Source organism: Suncus etruscus, chromosome 8, assembly GCF_024139225.1.
Source record: "Suncus etruscus isolate mSunEtr1 chromosome 8, mSunEtr1.pri.cur, whole genome shotgun sequence".
Taxonomy (NCBI): Eukaryota; Metazoa; Chordata; class Mammalia; order Eulipotyphla; family Soricidae; genus Suncus; species Suncus etruscus.
This window is the reverse complement of record NC_064855.1, coordinates 14,867,063-14,883,875: the sequence shown is the minus strand read 5'-3', so window position 1 is coordinate 14,883,875 and position 16,813 is coordinate 14,867,063. Positions and strand designations below refer to the sequence as shown.

General features: G+C 53.5%; 1 protein-coding gene across 3 annotated transcripts; it reads left to right on the top strand.

The window, feature by feature from the left end:
* The first annotated feature begins 2,645 nt into the window (after positions 1-2,645).
* On the top strand, positions 2,646-13,137 carry C2CD2L (C2CD2 like). Of its 3 annotated transcripts, none has more exons than XM_049778959.1 (14): positions 2,646-3,042; positions 5,019-5,114; positions 5,628-5,747; positions 5,936-6,046; positions 6,139-6,255; positions 6,332-6,443; positions 6,575-6,683; positions 8,270-8,334; positions 8,421-8,548; positions 8,632-8,806; positions 9,353-9,454; positions 9,618-9,754; positions 9,929-10,145; positions 12,136-13,137. In XM_049778959.1, exons 1-14 carry the CDS (start codon positions 2,686-2,688, stop codon positions 12,345-12,347), a joined length of 2,058 nt encoding a protein of 685 aa, XP_049634916.1. In that variant the 5' UTR covers positions 2,646-2,685; the 3' UTR covers positions 12,348-13,137. The 3 variants fall into 3 exon arrangements, with proteins under 3 accessions (XP_049634916.1, XP_049634915.1, XP_049634914.1); XM_049778958.1 differs by having other exon boundaries at positions 2,647-3,042; positions 9,621-9,754; positions 9,860-10,145; XM_049778957.1 differs by having other exon boundaries at positions 2,647-3,042; positions 9,860-10,145.
* The last annotated feature ends 3,676 nt before the right edge of the window (positions 13,138-16,813 follow it).

The following is a 16,813-nucleotide window of genomic DNA, read 5'->3' as shown; positions in this document are numbered from 1 at the left end:
CTTCATCATGCACAGCATGTGCTCCAGTCCTTTGAGCCACTTCCCTAGCTGAAGATCTCCACTGTTTAGTAACCTCTTGAGGAGAGAGAAAAGCAAATGTGTAGGAGCTAAGTGATAGTACAGCAGGGAGGGTACCTGCCTTAAATGCAGCCACCTAAGTTCCATCTCTGACATCCCATATACCTGCCAGAAGTAAGCCTTGACATGGTTGGACACGCTGGCTCAAAATCCAATACGTAAAAGAGAAAAATAAAAAAGCAAACATGTAGGGTCCAGAGAGATAGCATGAAGGTGGGGCGTTTGCTTTAGATGCAGTAGGTCGGTGGTTCGAATCCCGGCATCCCATATGGTCCCCCTGAACCTGCCAGGAGTGATTTCTGAGGGTAGAGCCATGAGTAACTTCTGAGCACTGCCAGGTGTGACTCAAAAACAAACAAAAGCAAATATGTAAACAACCAGGTAGATGATGGAGTGGGATGAAGTCCGTATCAGAAGTACCAACTGGCAAAACGATTGGAAGGGCTATTTAGCAAAAACTCCAGCTGTACTGGATTGTGCTTAGTGCTCAGTGAAGGGAACTGAGGGAGTCAGCTGAGGAATTCTGACCGCTGAGATCCCTGGAGACCAGAAGTGTCTTGAAGAAATGGATTTTCAGAAAGAGGATCTTCACCGTGCACTATACCCCTGGATCACTTCCTGCCTAGCCTGCTCCCCTGGCTTCCTCCTGCATCTGTGATCTCTGCCTTGGTTTCCTGCCTTCTCCTCCACTCGAAATTGGAAACCCAGGTTCTAAGGCTCTCCATTGTCTTTCATCTCAGTGATAGTGCAAGGGCAGGGTCAGAGCAAGGTGACCTCACTCGATCCTCCATGGCTCCTCACAACCTACTCCAGGGATGCCCCAAGCTCTCGCCCACCTCTTCTGGCTCAGAAAAGTGCTGCTGACCTGCTAGATTCTATTCTGCCAGTTCTGCAAGCCTACACTTCAGACGGCATTGTTTACTGCCATGTATGTGTTTACTACTCAAGACAGCCCGCTGGATTTGGGAGAATGCTTTAACACCTTTCCTGTCTGCCTTGCCAAGCCAAGCAGGGCGCTGAGGCCCATTCCACATGCTTTTGAAGTAGGAAAGCATTGGCAAGCCCCATCCAGCCGGGATCAAATTCATTCCCTTCTATCAGGGAAGGAGGGAGAATTCCGAGCCAGAGCACCTTTGACATCCGTTTGGGGTGCTTATCAAGATGGCACAGGTTTTGCTGGCCGGATTTAATGGCTGAATCTATTGATAGTCCAGGGCGGCTGTTTCCAGTTCTCTAATTACCACCCCCACTCCGCTTGCTCCATAGGCAGCAGGAGGAGCTGTTACTATGGAAATAAATTATTTTTAAAAACAGAAGTAGCCCAGGCTTGGGAAACCTCTCCAGAACAAACCCACATCAGCAAGGAGGTTCACAAGGGGTGTTCCTGAATTTAGGGTCCTAGGGACAGGCATGCATAGTGGCGGCGTTAACATTCCACGTTCCAATCCAATGCTTCTGGGGTGCAGCTCTGCTTTTCTCGCCTGCGATTAGGGACGGAGGAGGCTTTATCTACCTACCCCTGCTGACTCAGGACCTAGTTTCCTCCAGGAAAGAAAAAATAAATAAATAAAGCAGATGTGGCTTTGGGGACGAGAGGATGATTGATGCTCTGCATCGGGTCACCTCCTGAAGTCCCAGTCGAGAAGCACGCACTCTGGACATCATCGAGGGAGAAACCAAGGAGGCGGATTCTCAGGGATCCGGCCCACTCTCCGCCCGCAGGTTATCCAGGGAGGGGCGTGCCCCGATTCACCGATTCTCTGCTAGCTGGGGCGGGGTGATCGGGAAGGGGCCACCTACGCCCAACTCGCCTCCCTCTCCCGCCACTACCCCGACGCCGGAGAGCACCGCCCGCCAAGCCACGCCCACCCGTCAAACCAGCCCCGCCCCGTCCACAAAGCCACACCCACTCAAAAATCCAGCTCCGCCCACCCATAAAGCCACGCCCCGTACCGCCCGTCAAGACACACCCACTCGCCAAGCACCGCCCCTTCATACAACCACGCCCACTCACAAAACCACGCCCTACGCACAAAGTCCCGAACATCACACAAGCCCCTCCCCATTAATTGCGTCACGCCACGCCCACCAATGCAACCCGGCCCCTCTTGTCAAGCCACGCCCCACTCGCCAAGCCACGCCCTTCGGGTGCGGCCCCCTTAAAGGGCGGGTGGGGGCGGGGCGCCGGCCGTGTTGTCAGTGTCAGTGTCAGTTTCTGCGCACGCAGCTCTCCCGGAGCGGAGCCCGCCGCGAGCCCCCGAGTCTCCTCCGCAGACCGGCCCGGGCACCGGAGGAGCTGGCCGGGGATCGAACCATCGGAGCACCGAGGAGGGACCCCGCGATCTTCGAGAGAGGATCCCCGGGCGTCGCGATCGCTCTCCCCGCCCTGGCCCTGCCTCTCTCCGGTCCTCGATCGGTCCCACCCCGGCCAAAGCCCGGACTGGGCTGACCCAGCCCCGGAGCAGCGGAGCGAGCGCTCCGGAGCCCGCGCGCGCGCGCGGCTCGGCTCAGCCCCGGGGGAGCCCGCCCCCGCCCCGGCCCCGCGCGCCCGGGCCATGCTGCTCCCCCGGGGCAGCAGCGGCTGAGCTCCTGGAGCCCGCCCGGAGCATGGATCGCGGCTGGGGACAGCAGGACGTGGGCTGGGCTGCCCTGCTGATCCTCTTCGTGGCCTCGCTGCTCACCGTGCTCGGCTGGCTGCTGCAATATGCCCGCGACGTGTGGCTGGCTCGGGGATCCGGGGCCCGGGGCGCCAGGCCCGCCTGGGCCGCGGAGTCTACGGGCTCCCTCCGGGAGCTGGGCGTGTGGCGCTCGCTGCTGCGGCTGCGGAGGTGTCGGGCCGGTGCCCCCCAGGAGGAATCGGGCGTCCGGGGCCTCCTGGCGTCGCTCTTCGCCTTCAAGTCCTTCCGGGAGAACTGGCAGCGGGCTTGGGTGCGAGCGCTGAACGAGCAGGCCTGCAGGGACGGGGTGAGTTGTTGGCCTGGAGCATCGATCTGGGTTGGGGGGGCTCCTTCTTCCTTGCCATTGGGGGTGGGTGGGAAGGCCCGATGGCGTGGGGAGGTCAGCTGGAGCACCCCTTGGCTTCTCTTTCCCTCCTGGATCCCCTCCTGGAGAACAGGGTGCAGGTGAAGTTGGGGGGTTGCAGATAGATAGATAGCTGTCGAGGTCCCCCCCAGGTTAGTGCCTTCTTTTTCTGCAGGGGATCTTGGTTCCCAACCCTGCCTAAATCGCTGTTCTCATAGCAACCCTAATCCCTGTGCCTGCTGGCACTTCCCCTTCTGGGTGCTGGTTGTACTGAGGGGGCGGAGAAGAAGGGAGACAGGTGCACCTGTAGCAGGAGTTTGCTTCCTTCTCCCTCCCTGCCTGCATCCCTGACCTGGCCAGCCCCAATCAGCCCCCTTTTCCTTTGGTGCCTGGAGTTAGGGGGAGGTAGCAAGTAGGGGTAAGCAGAGCCATCATCACTGGCCTACCCAGTCTCATCAGATCAGCACACTTCCTCTAGATGCACCCTGGGCATCGGACCTCCCAGGAAATGGGGGCAGGAAGCGTGGTCATGAGATGGAGGTGGTAGGAGGTGGTGGCCTCCTTCAGGGGCCTTCATTCTCCTGGCCTGTCCAGTAATTTGCCCTTGCCCTTAGAGCACAGCACCCCTTCCTCAAGGATTCGTCACTCCCCCCGCCACCCGTCTAAAGATTTGACCCCGTTCCACTCCCAGATGGCTGGACCAGAAATGGCCACACACTTCATTGCTCTCTGTGGCCCAGCTGGCAAACAGAAAACCAGATGGCATGTTCGGTCTACACCTTGACCCTCCACCCAGTTTGCCCTGTACCTTGTCCCTAAGTCAGGAGTGATGCTGCTGGAAGCTGACTCAGTTGGACCTTGGCCTTGCCTGCCTTGCTGGGCAGCGAGGCCCTTCCTCTGTCCATCTTCCTGGACTTCAGAGGAGGCAGTTCTCAAAGCAGGGAGAGTGGTTCCCCCCCCCCCCCCGGTTTGCCAGGCAAATGAACTGTCTGGAGAGCTGAGGTGGGGCTGCCAGCCCTGCTGTTATGCCCTCTGTTCTGCTTTCCACTCACTCTCTGGATGGGTGTTCAGGAGATGTTCCCACAATTCTGTGAGAAACAGAAAGCTCTGGCATGCCCTAAACTAAGCAGCTTTCTGCTCCATAATCCACACTACTGTCTGCCCTGAAAAATTAGTCTGGCTCCCAGACCCATAAGCCTCTGAGCTTGCTTTTCTTCCCGTTCCCCTGGGAAAGTTCTTCACAGCCACACCAAGCTAGCCTTTTGCTCTAGAATATGACCAAGTTCTGCCCCAGAACAACAAAGCACATCCTTGTGGCCAGAGTGGTAGTACAGTGGGTAGGGCTCTTGCAATGCACAAGACCAACCTGGGTTCGATCCCCAGCAGTCCATAGAAATCTCTCCAAGTCTGCCAGGAGTAATTCCTAAGTGTAAAGCTGTGGTCCTAAAAACCAAAAAGCCAAAATAAACCCTGAAACATCCTCTTTATCTGGATAAAGGCTGTTTCTCCAACTGTCTCTTGAACAGGTAGGCCCTGTAGCCTGTCTTTCTCCTAACATCACTATGCCTGTCTTGGCCCAGATCTTATAACAGGTGGCAACCATGATCTCACACTGCACCCATTTCTCAGATGGGCCAGTGAGGGATAAAGCAGAAAGCTGGGGAAGAAGAGGAAGGTTGCTGGTACTCCTACTGACTTAACCTGCTCTGGGAGGTGCTTGAGCTTGCCAGCTCTGAGGCTCCAACCTCTGCAGACCCCAGCAAGGCCAGGTTCAGGGGAAACACCTCCTGTTCCAAAGGCCTGAGCCAAGGAGGGGCCAGCAGCCAGCTTGCAGCTGAAGCCTCCGCAGTGCTAGGCCCAGCCAGCCACTAAGTGGGCCAACCCGGAGACCTGATCCTGTGCCCATATTATTCCTGCAGAGCTCCATCCAAATTGCCTTTGATGAGGTGCCCCAACTCGCACCCAGAACCAGCATTAGCCATGTGACCTGCATAGACCAAGCAGAGCACACCATGGTAAGGGTTCTGTCAAGCCTCAGGGACCTAAGGGAACAGGGTGGATGCCAAGGGTCCCCTTTAGTCAAGGATTCTTATTTTATTTTGGAGAGACGGTCACACTTAGCAAGTGCCCAGGGGCTCTTCTCAGCTCTGTGCTAGGGCTAGGACCTGTGAAGTCTGTGCTCAGCCCTTTGAGCACCTATATCCGCAGCCTCTTCCAAGGTTTCTAATCACTCTAAATCCTGGGGACCCCAGAATTGGCCTCAGAAGGTCTGAGGCTCTCACTCAGGTTTCCTACAAAAATGATGTGTGTGTGTGTGTGCGCACGCACGCGTGCACATGTGTGTGCATAGCTGCATTTTTCCGTAGAGAAGAGCTTCTGTGTTTGCTCTGATTCTTTCATGAGTTTATGACCCAAGAAGGGAGATGCCAAGAAGCCTGAGGTGGGCTGATGCAGTCTTGAGCAGGGCAGAGTGGGGGAAGCCCTTCCTTCATGCCCACCCCCAGGCCTCCCTGTCCCACTTCTTCCAGGTGCTGCATTGCCAGCTCTCCGCAGAGGAGGTACGGTTCCCAGTCTCTGTGACCCAGCAGTCCCCCGCTGCTGTCTCCATGGAGACCTACCACGTCACTCTGACACTGCCGCCAACACAGGTGGAGGGGGATGTGAGGAAGAGAGCTGGTGTGGGGAGGGGGGTTCATCTGCCTCAACCTTTTCCCCTTGGACTCCTTGTGAATGGATGTGGGTGGGGAGGGTCCTGAGGGGAGTCAAGAGTAGATGGTGGTGGGGTCAGGGGGTAATGGTGACTCTCCCACCCACTCCCTTTGACCCTTGTCCCCAGTTGGAAGTCAACCTAGAAGAAATCCCTGGTGAGGGGCTACTTGTGTCCTGGTCTTTTCCCCACCGCCCAGAGCTCAACCTCACGGTGCTCCCCACACTGCAGGCCAGGGAGGTAAGGGGGTAGGGCGGGGTAGCCTGAGTAGGCAGAGCAAGGAGTGGGGGTGAAGAGCTGGGGACCCCACATTTGTGATCTTCTTTCTGCAGAGGGGTGAGGAGCAGGTAGAACTGTCCACCATCGAGGAGCTAATCAAAGATGCCATCGTCAGCACCCAGCCCGCCATGCTGGTCAACCTCAGGGCATGCTCAGCTTCCGGAGGCCTGGTGAGGGGATCCTCAAAGCCTGGTGCCCTGGGAAAGGGACTGCAGCGCCCCCTCTTTTGACCTTCCTGCTTCCTAGGTACCCAGTGAGAAGCCACCTCTGGTGACCCAGGCCCACCTCACCAGCCCTAGACCTACCCGGTTGTTCCTACGGCAGCTTCGAGCCTCTCACCTGGGAGGGAAAATGGAAGGTGAGGGCCAGATCCTAGGGACACCTACCCCTCTACCTCCAGTTTTGCTGCTCCACTCTCTTTCTCTGACCCTGTACCCCATTCACCCACCCACACCCTATGAACTGTCTCTCCTTTCTGAATCCTCACAGGCACCGGGGAGCTGTGCTGTGTGGCTGAGCTCGATCACCCCATGCAACAGAAGTGGACCAAGTCTGCCAAGGCTGGTCCGGAGGTGGAGTGGACAGAGGACCTGGCCCTGTAAGAAGTGATGTCCCGGCCCCAGCTCCCCAAGGGGAAACTGAGGTTTTCCCACTGGGCAGCGTCGCCTGAATCAGCCCTTTTCAGTCAGCCCTGGTGGGGAGCCCCCAAGGTGTGCCCAGCCCAGGCCTAGGTTCTGGCACTACAGAAGTGACCCTGCTAGGCTGCACTCCCACCCGGATCACAGGCAGGCTGGAGGCAGGTGGGTTCTGGGAATGAGGACAGACTCAGGTTCATGGCACAGCTGTGGGGTGGCAGGTGGGGGAGATACATTCCCAGAGTGCAGTGAGGATATGAGCCGTATGGAAACCAGGACTCAGCAAGAACACGAGGCTCAGAGCCAAGGAGAGAGGGTGGTGTTGTATTGATGGATTGAGAAGGCAGGATTGGACAGGCCAGTGGCAGGCTTGAATGCCCAGCTCTGTCCTCTTCTTTTAGGAAGAGAGACTATTTGAGTCACTTGATTCTATATTATATATGAAGCCCATGACTCAAAACTACTGATATTAAGGGTCAGAAGTGGGGTTAGGACTGGAGCTCATACTTGGCATAAGGCCCTGGAATCCATCCCAGCATCTTGTACCTCTCTTTCCCCATAGAAATAGAGGGCAGAAAGTCTGGGTGATGGGGCCAAAGAGATAGTACAGCAGTAGGGCGTTTGCCTTGCATGTGGCCAACCCAGGAGGAATCCGGTTCGATTCCTGGTTTGCCCCATCCTGCCAGGGGCAAATTCTGAGTGCAGAGTCAGGAGTAACCCCTGAGCACTGCTGGGTGTGGCCCAACTACCAATCAATCAATCAATAAAGTTTATAATTAAAAAAAATGGGGCCGGAGAGATAGCATGGAGGTAAGGCGTTTGCCTTTCATGCAGGAGGTCATCGGTTCGAATCCCGGCATCCCATATGGTCCCCTGTGCCTGCCAGGGGAAATTTCTGAGCCTGGAGCCAGGAATAACCCCTGAGCACTGCCGGGTGTGACCCAAAAACCAAAAAAAAAAAAAAAAAAAGAAAGACTGTGTGGGAGCAATTGCACCACCTTCCTGTTTGCCTGCAGTTTTTTGATGCCTGGGATGGAATTGCAGACCTGGTTCATGCAAAGTGTGTGCCTGTGTCTGTTGATCAGCCTTCAGGCTAAGCTTTGAGGATCTCTTTTAAACTCATTTCTCTACCTGCCTCAGACCTCTTCCCCACTTGAAGGAAGATGCTGAAGCTGGAGCTATAGTACAGTGGGAAAGGCATTTGCTTTGCCAACCTGGGTTCAATCCCTGATGTTTCATAGCATTGCTAGGGCTGGGTCTTGAGTACAAAGCCAGAAAAAACCCTGCACACCACTGGATATGCCCCAAAAAAGGGGGATTTGGAGTGCTAGCACAGTGATAGTACAGTTGCCTCTCACATAGCCAACCTAGATTCAATCCCAAGCATCCCATATGGTCCCCCAAGCCTGCCAGGAGTAACTTCTGAGTGCAGAGCCAGGAGTAACCCCTGAGCACCCACCCCAGGTGTGCCCCCCCCCAAAAAAAGAGTGGGATATAGATATATAGTTGTTTAATCTTCCTCCCTGTCCCAACTCCTTCTTGGCCACAGGGATCTGGGCCCCCAGAGCCGGGAGCTGACCCTCAAAGTAATGAGGAGCAGCAGCTATGGAGAGGGTGAGTGTGGGCTAGGTGGGGACAACCCCGGGGTGGGGGGGTCTGGTTGGGCCTAAACAACTCACAATGCCACCTCTTTCCCCCAGCTGAGCTCTTGGGCCAGGCCACACTGCCTGTGGGATCCCCTTCCAGACCCCTGTCCCGAAGACAAGTGTGCCCACTCACCCCTGGACCTAGGGAAGGCCTGGGCCCTGCAGCCACTGTGGCCGTGGAGGTGAGGTGGCCCCTGTGAGTGGGTGGGGGTGAATTGGCAAGGAGCAATCCCAAGCCTGGCTTTCCACTCTTCTCTCTCTGCAGCTTCTCTATGAGGAGGGCTCACCCCGAAACCTGGGCACCCAGACTCCCTCCACACCACGCCCCAGTATCACCCCGACCAAGAAGATCGAGTTGGACCGGACCATCATGCCCGATGGCACCATTGTCACCACAGTCACCACTGTCCAGTCCCGGCCCCGAGCAGATGGCAAAATCGGTAGGGGCTCCTGGGGGCCCAGCTTGGGGTGGGGGGGCATGACTAGGCAGGGCAGGACAAGCCCTTATCTCACCTGCTTGCACCCCCTTCCTGTCCTTCCCTCTCCACATCCTACCCCAACTTCCTCATACCCATCAAAGCTCCCCTGTTGCCTCCCTTCCTCCACTTTGCCAGCTGCTCTGTCCTCTCAGCCCCTCTCACACCTGTGGCCCCCTCCTCCCCATCTCTCCACAGCCTCCCTCTCTTGCATCTTGCTCTCCTCCTTTCCCTGCACCCCAACTGTTTCATTGCCTTGCCTCTCACCCTCAAATTTCCATACTCCTTGGGATCCTCCAAGGCCTCCCCGCACAAGATACTTCTCTAGGGGTCCTCTGGGATTTCCCCCCTCTGTCCAGGGGCACCCAGGACACTTGCCTTCCTAATTCCCCATGACTCATCAGGCCTTAGCCACTAGTGGTCTCTGAGTCATGCAATGCCAAGGAGAGTCGGGGTGGGGGCTGCTTTAGAGCCCCACCTCTGCCTCACTGACCCCCACCCACCCACCAGACTCCCCCTCCCGCTCCCCGTCCAAGGTGGAGATGACGGAGAAGACCACCACCGTGCTAAGCAACAGCAGTAGCCCAGGAGGCACCGTGGCCAGCAGCAGCCGTGAGTGGGGCCTGGGTAAGGGGGAGGGAGGGTGGGCGGGCCAGCAAGGCTCCTCTACCCCATCTACCCCAAAGTCTAGGGCTGCTCTGGGGGAGGCCCTGGATCCTGCTTAGGACAAAAGAAGGAGCCTAGAGGAGTCAATGTCGCACCCTCCGACTGCCAGCAGGGGATAGTAACCTCTCCAACGGCCTGGACCCTGTGGCTGAGACTGCCATCCGGCAGCTGACAGAGCCCAGTGGGCGAGCAGCCAAGAAAACGCCCACTAAACGCAGTACACTCATCATCTCAGGCGTCTCCAAGGTAACCAACTGGGCTCCAGGCTTTGGGGGAGAGGAGGCTGCTGGGGGGCTGGGGAGAGCCCTTGGGGGGTCATTCCTGCCCACTCCCGCTTGTCACTCCTGCCAGGTGCCCATTGAGCAGGATGAGTTGGCACTGTCCCTGGGCTATGCAGCCTCACTGGACGCCTCCCTGCAGGAAGATGCAGGGAGCAGTGGAGGCCCCTCGTCGCCTCCCTCCGACCCGCCAGCCATGTCTCCGGGACCCCCTGATGCCCTGTCCAGCCCCACGAGCGTCCAGGAAGCAGATGAGACCACGCGCTCGGACATTTCTGAGAGGCCATCTGTGGACGATGTGGAGTCGGAGACAGGTTCAACTAGTGCCCTGGAGACCCGCAGCCTCAAGGATCACAAAGGTGGGGGAAGTCTTCATCAGGGGGAGACCCTGCTTCCTTCCTCTGAGAGTTCTGACAGTGAAGGACAGGGCGCCTCTGGCTGGGCCACCTTTTCTTTCTTTCCGAGGGCTCCCCTAAGCATCCAGGCTGGAGTAGGAGGGGAGGTTGAGGCCTTGTCCTGATTTGTTGTGAAAGCCAGAACATTCCCTTTACTGTTTTTATTTATTTAATTTAATTTAATTTTTTTGGTTTTTGGTTTTTGGGTCACACCCGGCTGCGCTCAGGGGTTACTCCTGGCTCTATGCTCAGAAATCACTCCTGGCAGGCTCAGGGGACCATATGGGATGCCAGGATTCAAACCACCATCCCTCTGCATGCAAGGCAAATTCCCTACCTCCATGCTATCTCTCCGGCCCCTCCTTTACTTTTTTTGTTTTGTTTCGCTTTTTGTTTTGGGACCACACCTGTTGATGCTCAGGGGTTACTCCTGGCTTTGTGCTTAGAAATTGCCCCTGGCTTGCGGGAGCATATGAAACACTGGGGGATTGAACCATGGTCCATCCTGAATCAGCAGTGTGCAAGGCAAATGCCCTACTACTGCGCCACAGCTCCGGCCCCTCCCTTAACTATTTTCTATCCTTCAGGTCTCAGCACACACCTCCCAATCTGCCCGGCTTCCTCCTTCCCCTCTTTCCTTATCCTAGTCCTTGCAGCAGTGGCTTGTGAGCACTGATGCCACAGCCAGTAGACAGTGAGGCTGTCCTCAGAACACGGGATATATCTGCCTCCCCTGCTCCTGCTTTCAACCCCAGAGCATTTGATGATGAGTCAGGCTGCTTCAGTCCATCCAGGGATAATGAGGTTCCCGCGCCCAGCCTGCTGTGGTCGCTCCCGCCCACCTTCTTAGGCTGCTCCTGAATTCACCCCTTTGAAGTATGCTTGCTTTCCTGCTCACCTCCTGGGCTTTGGGAAACAAGGTGGAGTCGGCCCACAGTCCCTTGAGGTGCTGTGGCAGGCTTTTGGGGACCCTCTGTGCTTAGGCCTTTGCTAGCCAAAGTAGAGAGTCCACGGGCTAGTCAGGCCCCATCAGTTCCTTGATGTCCCTCCTTGAAACAGTAGCCAAGGTCTCAGGAGTGTGACAGTTTTGGCCCTGGAATGTTGAAAGGATGGAGATTTTCTTTCTTCTTTCTTTCTTTCTTTCTTTCTTTCTTTCTTTCTTTCTTTCTTTCTTTCTTTCTTTCTTTCTTTCTTTCTTTCTTTCTTTCTTTCTTTCTTTCTTTCTTTCTTTCTTTCTTTCCTTCCTTCCTTCCTTCCTTCCTTCCTTCCTTCCTTCCTTCCTTCCTTCCTTCCTTCCTTCCTTCCTTCCTTCCTTCCTTCCTTCCTTCCTTCCTTCCTTCCTTCCTTCCTTCCTTCCTTCCTTCCTTCCTTTCTTTCTTTCTGTTTTTGGGCCACACCCATTTGACGCTCAGGGGTTACTCCTGGCTATGCGCTCAGAAGTCGCTCCTGGCTTGGGGGACCATATGGGACGCCGGGGGATCGAACCTCGGTCCGTCCTAGGCTAGCGCAGGCAAGGCAGGCACCTTACCTCTAACGCCACCGCCCGGCCCCTCTCTCTCTCTCTCTCTCTCTCTCTCTCTCTCTCTCTCTCTCTCTCTCTCTCTCTCTCTCTCTTTCTTTCTTTCTTTCTTTCTTTCTTCTTTCTTTTTAGTTTTTGGGTCACATCTGGCAGCACTCAGGGGTTACTCCTGGCTCTATGCTCAGAAATCGCTCCTGGCAGGCTTGGGGGAACATATGGGATGCCGGGATTCGAACCACTGTCCTTCTGCATGCAAGACAAACACCTTACTTCCATGCTATCTCTCTGGCCCCAGGGCTGGAAATTTTCTCCTCTCTCCTGAAATCTGGTCTCTATTCTACTTCTCCTTCCTCAATTTGCCCCTCTTCATTCCCCATAACCCCACATGGCATCTCTATCTCTGCCTCAACCTCCCATCTTGTCTTTTCTCCACAGTGAGCTTCCTGCGCAGCGGCACAAAGCTCATCTTCCGCCGAAGGCCTCGTCAGAAGGAAGCAGGCCTGAGCCAGTCCCACGACGACCTCTCCAATGCCACAGCCGCCCCCAGTGTCCGCAAGAAGGCCGGCAGCTTCTCCCGCCGCCTTATCAAGCGTTTTTCCTTCAAAACCAAACCCAAGGCCAATGGCAACCCTAGTCCCCAACTCTGAGGACCCTCCTCAGCTCCTGAGCCAGAAGAGGGCGAGATTCCCCTTCACTCAGTCCTTGTTCCCTTCCATTTCCCTTTCTGGACTCTTGCCCATCCTGGGGTCAGGAAAGCCCCATCCACCTCAGCCTTGGGGCCTGTTGGGAGGGATTTAGCAAAAGGCAGCACACAAGGCAGCCTGATGACCTAGAAGATGGAGTGGTGGCTGGTGCATGGAGGGTTCAGCCTGGGCCCAGGTGGGCATTTCCTCAGAACCACTGGCCTGCCCCCCTCCAGAACCCCCGGACTCTGAGCGCCTCAGCTGCTCCTCCCTCCCTTATTTATTCTCTTTTCTATTTATGTGTCTGGTCTGGGACTCTCTGAGACCAGAGAGTAGAGGGCATCTCTCCCAGGGGACCTTTCCTGTCCCACACCTCCCTCAGGTCCCCACTTCAGCCAGCACCAATGTCTGCCTCTGAGGGTAGACAGAGGAAGCCAGGCGGTGCCAGGATAGGGGGGCAGGTATCCCCACTTCCCTGCCTCCCCTTCTGCTCCTTGTCCCTCCCTCCCCCTTTCTTATCATTTTTTTGTACTTTGCCTTCTCCATGCTGTGTGTGCAGCAGGGAAAGGAAGGAGGGAGCAAGGAGCCGCTGGTGGGCAGTCTGCCCCCAAGACGGGTCCCAGAAGCCTTATTCAGAGTGGGCAGTGTTGGAGCCAAGAAGGGCTGCCTCACTGTCAGTTGGCGAATGATGACGTCCATTGCTGTGTGATGGCTTGGAATTAATTTATTATTAAAGTCAAATTGGAATTTATAACCTGGACAACTTGGCTCTCCTTGAAAAGATTAGGGTCCAGTTAAAAAGGTAGGTAGGTCACACACAATATGGGGTCTTCTGAGAGGTGCCTACAGGGAGGAAAGGTCACGTAGAGAGAATTAGGTAGAACCAGGGCTTGTGAGTGCCTCGTTGTGCCTCTTCCAAAGAAAAATCAACCAGATTAAAAGAAATGCTGAATGTAAGCATCTTTTCCCCCTTTTTTGAACAGGCAGATCCTTCCTGATATATTCAAGTGCAGGGTACAGCCTGCCTGGACTTGAATCCCAGTTCTACTAATGACCTACATGATCTTGAGCGAGTTCTCTCACCCCCAAGTGCTTTGGTTTTCTTTTCTTTTCTTTCCTTGTTTGCTTTTTGGGCCACGCCTGGCTTTGCTCAGGGGTTACTCCTGACTCTGCACTCAATAATCACTCCAGGCAGGGTCAAGAGACCATATGGAACACTGGGGATCAAACCCAGGTCGGCTGCATATAAGGCAAGCACCCTCCCCACTTTTATTACTTGAGCCATTTTTCTCATCTGTAAAAGAGTTGGGATAATCATAATTTTTCTAGGGGCCAGAGAGATAGCACAGCAGAGGGCATTTACTTTGCACATAGCTGATCCAGGACTGACAGTGGTTTGAATCCCAAGCATCCCATATGGTCCCCTGTGCCAGCTAGGAGTGACTTGTGAGCCCAGAGCCAGGAGTAACCCCTGAATACCATTGGGTGTAACCCATAAACAAACAAAAAACTCTTCTAAGTTACCCTGCTGAGTGTTGTGCTAACCTAATGTAGCCTGAGAAGAGGAAGTCCTCGAAGGATTTCATCAGAGGAAACAGTTGTAGGAAGTTACTGACTGGTTCTAGCAAATTCTCTGTCCCTGATTCCTGTTCTTTGGGACCTTGCAGAGGACTTGGGCCAGGTAAGCTGCTGCAGGAAGCCAGAGCACTGGACTGGGGCCAGGAAACTGGAGCATGCCATAAACACACCCTCTTGACCTTGAGCAGCCCACTTGTTTCTGGGTTTTAGTATCCTAATCTCTAAAGTGAAGGGGATTTATTCACACCCTAAACCATTTGTTCATGTATGGCCCAGTGTGGGTTCATAGAGGTAGAAAAGTTAAAAACCACTATCCACCACCTTGGTTATAGTGGCTAATTTGTGGGCCAGTATACAAGATAGGGGCCGGTTATCAAGGTTAAAAGGGTAGGAAAAAAAAAAAAAAAGGTAAAAATGGGGCTAGATAGTACAGTAGGTAGGGCGTTTGCCTTGTAGGTGGCTGACTTGACTTTGATCTCCAGCATCTCTCATGGTTCCGCCAAGGAGTAATTAGTAAGTGCAGAGTCAGGAGCACCTGAGCACTGCTGGGTGTGGGCCAAGACGGAGGGAGGAAGGAAGGAAGGAAGGAAGGAAGGAAGGAAGGAAGGAAGGAAGGAAGGAAGGAAGGAAGGAAGGAAGGAAGGGAGGGAGGGAGGGAGGGAGGGAGGGAGGGAGGGAGGGAGGGAGGGAGGGAGGGAGGGAGGGAGGAAGGGAGGGAGGAAGGAAGGTGCTAAATTTCCTCATGCTCCTATTCATACAATCACAGGTAATAGAAATTTAGAATCACACAATATGCATATTTAGTTAATTTGTACATAGTGACATGCTCGAGTCTTAGAAACTCAGATATATCAAGTTATTTCCCCTTCTCTAAGAAATGCAACTTTTAGGGGCCGGAGAGATAGCATGGAGATAAGGTGTTTGCCTTGCGTCCAGAAGGTCGGTGGTTCGAATCCTGGCATCCCAGATGGTCCCCTGTGCCTTCCTGTGACCCAAAAACCAAAAACCAAAAAAAAAAAAAAAAGAAAAGAAAAGAAAGAAAGAAAGAAAGAAATGCAACTTTTAGTGGTTCCCAGAGGAGTAGATTGTTTGCCCATACGATGACACCAACCAAACACAATTTCACAAGGGAGTTTCATGGATGGGAGCACAATTATTTCACTATTGGAACCTATAGACTGAGCAAGATATAAGTAGAAATTCTCCTTATATCACGACTGAACCATTCATAATGTAGTGGAAATGTTTATTTTGTAGGACTGTAGTACCAATTACATCACACAAAAAGGGATTTCAGACAGGAGCAAAAAAGAAATACAAAACATAATCAAATCATCTTTATCCACTTCATCTTTCAAGATGGCCACAGCTTTTGATTTGTACAAATTAACTTTTATGTTTTTGTGACTGCTTTTTTAAAGAGCAAATCTCAGGTAGTGTCTGCATTAACCAGTCCAAATTGTAGCTGGTTTTCAAGAGAAGCAGATTGAGATGGAAGTAAACTATGCAAGACAGCTAGACACAGCCTCAAGTTTTAGAAACACTGTGTGGATCCCAGATCTGTGTTGAAATTTTTGTTTTGTAAAAATCACTTGCCTGAACAGCTCTGTGAATGAACATTTTCTCCAAGAATTGCTAAGTAAAAGCTGAGAGCCATTTTCAGTGGTGTAACTCAATTAAAATGAGGCATTTTATGAATTATAACTGTGCCTTTGAATGAATAAAGTTGATAAAATGTATTTTCTGTTGACTTTGGAATTTTATTTTTAAATTTATATTTTAAAATAGGGCCAAAACTGGGGCTGGAGAGATAGCACAACGGTAGGGAGTTTGCTTTGCATGCAGGACGGACAGTGGCTTGATTCCTGGCATCTCATATAGTCCCTCGAGCCTGTCAGGGGCGATTTCTGAGCACAGAACTAGGAGTAATCCCTGAGTCCCTGAGTGCTGCCGAGTATGACCCAACGCCCCCCAAAAAGGGGACAAAACTAATTTCTGATGGTTAATAACAAACTTCAAGTACACATTTCTTTTCTTTTTCTTTTTTTTTTATTTTTTATTTTTTGGTTTTTGGACCACACCCATTTGATGCTCAGGGGTTACTCATGGCTATGCACTCAGAAGTCGCTCCTGGCTTGGGGGGACCATATGGGACGCTGGGGGATCAAACCTCGGTCTGTCCAACACTAGCGCTTGCAAGGCAGACACCTTACCTCTAGCACCACCTTCCCGGCCCCTCAAGTACACATTTCTGATTCTAGCATGAATTTGCTATTTGGGGATGTGGTTGCCTGATTTTGGACATCACCTCACTGTCATTGGGAGCTACTCCTGGCCCCATGTTCAATGGTCAGGTCACTCTTGGCATTATTTAGCAAGTGATATGTGATGACAGGGATCTAACCAAAGTTGGTCACATGCAAGGCAAGCACCTAAAACTTTGTAAATACTTCTCTAATTTGGGGGGGGGTCACCCAGCATCGCTCAGGAGTTACTCCTGGCTCTACACTCAGAAATCACTCCTGGCAGGCTCGGGGGACCATTGGGAATGCTGGGATTCAAACCACCACCATCCTTCTGCATGCAAGGCAAATGCCATACCTCCATGCTATCTCTCTGGTCCCAATACTTCTCTAATTTTATATTTAAGTTTTTCTTTGGGGGAGGCACAGCTGGTTGCTCTCAGGGCTTACTCTTGGCTCAAGGATCACTCCTGACAGGCTTGGGGAACCACTTAAGGTGCTGGGGATCAAACTCGGTCAGTCCCTGAATTTTCTCTTTCTAATGGTATCTTAAATATGTTTTATTTTTATTGACCATTGCTTTATTTTCTAATTATCTAAGTTTGTTTT

Coding starts and splice junctions, on each gene's coding strand:
- C2CD2L (XM_049778957.1), top strand. CDS start 2,686: ATGGATCGCGGCTGGGGACAGCAGGACGTGGGCTGGGCTGCCCTGCTG. Junction 6,256..6,331: donor GCTCAGCTTCCGGAGGCCTG/GTGAGGGGATCC, acceptor CCTGCTTCCTAG/GTACCCAGTGAGAAGCCACC. Junction 8,335..8,420: donor GAGCAGCAGCTATGGAGAGG/GTGAGTGTGGGC, acceptor TCTTTCCCCCAG/CTGAGCTCTTGGGCCAGGCC.